This window comes from Sceloporus occidentalis, unplaced genomic scaffold, assembly GCF_023333645.1.
Source record: "Sceloporus occidentalis isolate IW3139 unplaced genomic scaffold, rSceOcc1.0.p SCAF_451, whole genome shotgun sequence".
Classification (NCBI taxonomy): Eukaryota; Metazoa; Chordata; class Lepidosauria; order Squamata; family Phrynosomatidae; genus Sceloporus; species Sceloporus occidentalis.
In genome coordinates, this window is record NW_028317431.1 from 247,663 (window position 1) to 254,065 (window position 6,403).

General features: G+C 43.9%; 1 protein-coding gene across 1 annotated transcript in view; it reads right to left on the reverse strand.

Annotated features, from left to right (window-relative positions):
- Positions 1-6,403, reverse strand: part of LOC149271902 (peroxisomal ATPase PEX6-like) — a 30,623-nt gene that overhangs the window by 22,940 nt on the left and 1,280 nt on the right. Inside the window, exon 2 of the mRNA XM_089507020.1 lies at positions 1,121-1,272. Coding sequence (XP_089363146.1) covers positions 1,121-1,272 — 152 coding nt within the window. The remainder of the gene's footprint in view (positions 1-1,120; positions 1,273-6,403) is intronic.

Sequence of the window (6,403 nt, forward strand, 5' to 3'; positions counted from 1 at the left end):
ACTCATTATCTTCCCTCCCTCCATCTCCACTCCACTACCTGAATTCTCTATCACCATTAACAACACGACTATCTCTCCTACTAACCAGGCCCGATGCCTTGGGGTCATCCTTGACTCAAACCTCTCCTTCATCCCTCACATTCAGTCCCTCGCCAAATCCTGCCGCTTGCACCTAAAAAACATCTCTCGTATCCGCCCATTCCTCACCCAAGAATCCACAAAAACACTCGTTCATTCCCTTATCATTTCCCGTCTTGACTACTGCAACACTCTTCTGGTTGGCACTCCACTGTCTCGACTCTCTCCTTTACAGTCTATCCTAAATGCCGCTGCTAGGCTCATCTTCCTTGCACGTCGCTCCTCTTCTGCTTCCCCCCTCTGTGAAACCCTCCACTGGCTCCCAATTACCTTTAGAATTAAATTTAAGATCCTGGTACTGACATATAAAGCCATCCATAATACTGCTCCTCCGTACATTTCTGACCTCATTAGCAAATACTCTCCTACTCGATCCCTACGTTCCTCCCATGGGCTAAGGCTCTCCTCCTCACTCATCACCTCTTCCTTTTCCCGTCTACAAGATTTCACTCGAGCTGCCCCATATCTCTGGAATCTACTCCCAAGGAACCTTCAGCATTGTCCCTCCTTCCCAACTTTCAAGAAACATCTAAAAACCCACTTCTTCAGAGAAGCATACCATCTTAGCTGCTAGAACTTCCTTGTCATCGATACAACCCCCACAATACCTCTCACCCTTTCTCTATGCCTTATGTTTGTCACCCCATTTCCCTCTAGATTGTAAGCTTGCGAGCAGGGCTCTCTCCACCAAATGTATCGGTTTGTCTTAGTCTGTCAATTCTTGTCTTGTCATATCCCTTGAATTTATGTATTGTATTAAGCGCTGCGTAAACTGTTGGCGCTATATAAATAAAGGATAATAATAATAATAATAATATATTTTGCTATTTACCTATTTGGAGCAAGAGCTGGAAAATATTTACAATACAGAATCTCACAACTCGGCATAAAGAGAAGAACCCAGAAATGAAGTGATACATTCTATAAACACAGAGAAGAATATCAAAGAGATAAGAGAGTGGAATGGATTGACCCCACTGACCTGGGAGTCTGGAAGTGCTGGTGCAAAGCCTCATCATACTTCCCATCGATGTTATACAATGGAGATCTCACAATCTCTACATAAAGCTCTTTTGCAAACGGTGGCATGGCCAGAGAAGAAGAACTGCCCGCCGACGCCTCATTACTAAACCTCTGAAAAAATAAGGAAAACGGCGATAAGTGGCACTCATACAAAGAAAAGAAACCGGTACACATGCAATTATGGCAGGGAGATGACACAGAAGAGGTTCAGAGAAATGTAATTAACACAAAGTATCCCGTTAATATCCACAGGCTCCCCACACCAGTATATACACATTCCACAGTAAACCTCAGAGGAGACAGCGCCACCTATCCTAGGGCAATAAATTCAAACCAAGATTGCATGGATCTCACTCAACCTTCTAGCAGATGTAATGTCAATTAAGAAAGCAGTCTTACTAGTTAATAGACATAGGGAAACACATACGTGTTCAAAAGGAGCCTTGGCTAAGTCAAACCAGGGAGGAACCCCCAGGCCGCGAGCGAGGATGGAGTTGGACGAAGAACCTAATTATGAGAGACTCACCCCCTAAAACATCTCTTTGTGCAACAACTTGAACTTTAGTAGCGGCTGACATAGTTCTTTTACAAATCCATCCTGAAGGGGAACACTACAACCAGATATACTTCTCTCAAAACACCATTCTATCAAATGGAAGCAGCCTTAAGTAGTTACGAGCTCTTTCATTAACCAGGCAGTCCACTCCCGGACTGAGAATCTGGACCTTAACATACTACATAGTCATATAGGCTGAAAAAAAGACATGCGTCCAAGTTCAGCCTTTCCTATATCTGTTAATATACTATACTAGGCTCTAGGATACAGGCAGAGGGAAGACCTTGCTTGATCTTATGAAGCACATACAAAATCATCGGAAAGGGTGGAAACATGAAGGCCAGGCTGGCATCTTGTCTTAAGGAAGAAACACCTTTTTGAGTCACAAATTAAACACCAGGCTTGATTTCCAGTGTGTTTACAACCAACTCCACTCAATTACAGCTGCTGAAGAAACCAGTAAGTTATCAAGGCAGGGAACAATAATCTTTCCCTGATCTGTTACAGATGCCACCACAACCCTCAACATCTTTATAAAAGTCCTTGGAGCTGAGGACAGAATATAGGGAAGAGCAAGAATGGCTCCATAAAATGTATGGCGGGAAGAAATGCCCCTAGAATAATTGTGTCCGGCTTGGACCTGACAGTCCCAATTTTGAGCTTTAACTTGAAAACACTGCTCCGTCATGCTACATGTGGCCTCACCTGTCTATGCAGTTTCAAGATGACTAAAGCTAAACCTCTTCTTCGGAGATTATGGTGAGCTTTTCCAGAAGCATAGGGAAGCAGAGGCTTTAAAGAATGGTTATGCATAGAAGGGATAAGCCCACTAAGCTTTACCTGATCGTTTTAACAAATAAGCAACTGATGCTGAAGCTAAAGGTACAATCATTCCGGAGTTTCTCAAAAAAAATCTGCGACACCCAACAGGCACTTGGTAAATATCCTTTTTCAAACACACTAAACAGTCTCACCAGATGTGGTAGGACCAAACCCGTGAAGGTAGACCCCATGAAGATGCTGACAAACTGAAGATCGATCACTAGGAGTACTTTTCCTAAGGCTTTGGTAAAATATATATATCTCACTGGCGGTTTTCCTGCACTTCCTTTTCCCCTCGTACCATCAGGTCCTGGGGTTAAGATGATTTCTTTTTTAACCTGGCAAGCCAGCAATGGTCTGCCCCTAAATTATTTTTCTTAATTTATATATTAAGATTTCCCCTTATTTGATTCACGGCATTTTGAGTTCACGTCGAGGCCCTCACTATGATTTGGCACACGTTTTTGGACACTGTTTTCTTTTTAGAGGCAGTGAAGCCTGGACTTTGCTGGAGGAGGATTCGGAGCCTTATCATATTCCAGCGCTCAGCATGAAATGTCGGCACCGCGACAGAGGTAGAGCCCCCCCTTCAAATGGCACCTATGGCACGAGCCATAGCTGCCATACCTTAGATAAGCCTCTGCCTAGACGGTCAAAGTATTCTCTGAGGAGAACCTCAAGCTCCGAGCCTCATTTGCCACATCTCTTCTTGCTGGATGGTCCCTGTACGTCCTTAATAAATCTTGCATTGTTTCACTACAAAACTGGCTAAAACTTACAGGTTCATCAGTTCTTGTCACCAGCTGTATGTTCAAGAAGGTCCTCCAAATAGAGCTTTTTCTTGGTTTACGCATCGTTCTTACATCCTCAAAAGCCGAAACACTAAGGGTGTCTGCTGCACATCTGATATTGCACATATTTAGAGCCTTCTATGCTTAACGCAGCCAAATCCATCTAGTAGAAAGAAGGAAAACACAACGCTCTGGAGAAGATGAAAGTGAAATCCACGCTTTTATTGCACGAAGATTTGTCTTGTAGGTAATAAGTATTACCATGGAGTATCTTTTATTCCACATGCATGGAACATCAAGGACTTTGGATGTCTTGGCAATTTTCTATTTGCCCCTTACGATATTCTCATCCAATTCTAAAGCGCATCTTAGCGCCAGCGTTTCATACTAGGACTTAAACACATCTGCGTGGTTCTCCTTTAAAATGAACTATAGGTGGCTGCACAACTAACACATCATGGTGGAATGGGCGATGAGAGTAGACCCAGCCCAAAGGTTAATGCCCAGAGGTCTACAGACCCCAAGTATACGCAGAGCCATAACCACTTGGCAGACTCTTTAAACCAACTCCAGCAGGTACCACAAGCCCAAGGAAGGACTCTTTAATGGTTCGTTATCAGTTTTCATAAAAAGATATATGTAAAAACAAACACGTATCTCACTGTATAAAAAAAAAAAGAGAGAGAGAGAAGGACAGCTTTCGACCCCGGATACTGTAATGTTGAACAAGGAGGCTATGGCGAATGTATTGGGTATATATGCCATGTCGGAGGGCAATGGGGGGATGACTGCGGGTATTGGGGTTCTGTCATAACCAACTCAGGTACAGAATGGGGATATAAGCCCCCGGAAGCCCTAACCCTCAAAGATCAGTATGGTAAATCTTTGCTCACGCGGATGACCCTTCTGTCCACCGGAACAGGTAGCAATCAACGATACACCCTCACTATAGAAAATCCACGGCCAACCGATGCTCGAAAATATATTTTCGGGATTTACATACCTGGTGGAGCTACCAGCGGCAGGGCCCCCTTCTATCTCAAAGATATGTATAATAATTCAGAATGGAAAGAGCCTCAAAGTAATCCCTCAAACCCCGTGGCTCCACCAAATCCCCTAGCTCCCAATGCTGGTCCATCCATCAGACGTAAGGTAGCCATTGCAAACCCCACTTATGATGATACCGTGGCTCGAATGGATGAGGCATTCTGCTAAGCTCAGTGAAGGGATCACGATATATTCTGGTAATTATACCTGGGTTTCAAACACAAAAGGAACTGGTAAATTTTTTGGTAATTTCTCAGATGGTAGTTGTGCCGAGTACAGTAATCTGACCGGTTCCCTCACACAAAATCAAGTGTATTCCCTGGGAGATATCTATTGGCTATGTGGGGACATGAAACTGCGCACCAGGTTAGAAGGTAGTTGGACTGGCGAATGTGCGCTGGCCAAAGCTATAATGCCACTACTTATAATGTCGGAAAAGCCAGAAACTATTGAAGTCCAGTCCACATTATCTCGTAAAAGACGCAGTACATCGAAGACCCCCGAAGGAAGTTTCGACCCCCATGTATATATAGATGCGATAAGAGTCCCTAGGGGGGTCCCAGATGAATACAAAGCCCGAGACCAGGTTGCTGCCGATTTCGAATCTATTTTGCCAATTATTACTGTGAATAAAAATGTTGACTGGATTAACTATATCTATTATAATCAGCAGAGATTTGTCAACTACACCCGAGATGCGCTCCAAGGACTTTCGGATCAATTGGAGACCGCAACCCAGATGACTTTTCAGAATCGTATGGCACAGATATGATTCTGGCAGAAAAAGACGGAGTCTGTCAAATAATTGGAGAAACTTGTTGTATAATACAGGTAATATAGGCCCCGACGGAAAAGTGACCGTGGCTATGAAAAAGTTAAATTCTCTAGGAGACGATTTAAAGTGCAACTCCGGAATCTATCATCCATGGGCCGAATGGTTTGGATGGCTCAAAGGATGGAAACAAGCCTTGGTCCAGCTGGGAATAATTTTACTGATTGATTATTGTTGCTTTTATGCTAGTATGTATAGTCCTTTGCCTTCGACGCCTATGCGATAAGATGCTTGCAGTAGGCGAGACTACCCCATTAATGCTCATGTACGATGATACAATGCCAAACCTTGCACCTTCTTATGAAACACCATTCAGTTCGATAGTTCCCCCTGACGGTAATCCCCGCCCCGTGTAGGGACATATAGATCCGCGGGACATGTCCAAGACCTGAAACCGGGATTTTATCCAGTAGGGATAATTTGTCGCCACTGCAGGTGAAGAGGATGCGGGATCATGTCCGGTAGGATCTGTCAGGATTAGGGACAGTTGGCCATTATATATTCAAGGGGGGACCGTTATGGAACCAGAATATATCAGCAAGAAACGCTTATTGCTTTAATGAATATAAGCTGGCCTCGACCAATATAAAGGGTTACACCTCACGCAGATACGTGGGAGACGCAAGTAGCAGTGTATTCAATTATCTATGTTTTACTAACCACAAGCGCCATCCGGCTATATCTAGTTGCAGGAAAGTATCTAACATTTGCTTCTAACGGTTTTCTGCCTATTTCCGCATAGTTTCAGGATTAACCAATTAATAAACTTTACGTAATCTGACGTCTCTCTTTCCGGACATTATATAATCTATAATATAAACAAAATAAAGCAGAGTGATTTTGGACCTGACCCAGAGTGTGTCGTGTGTTTTATTTCTCTCTCCATGCACGTACATTTATATAATTATATAATTTGGAGCAGTTCAACAATTGAAGAAAGGCTTTATTGGAAAGCATCCAAAACACTGGATGGTGGGGGGGTTGGATAACATACTGGGAAGAGGGTATCTGACAGAGACCCTGCACCTAGAGAACCACACGGGAACCAGTCAGGATGCTATATCTAGAGTGCCCATCCCTAACGTGGCAAAGACCTGGCACCCAGAGCACCACACGGCTGCCAGGTTGGGATCCTGCCCCCAGAGTGCCCGGCTCTAGCCTGGCAGTGACCCCACACGGCAGCCAGGTTGGGAT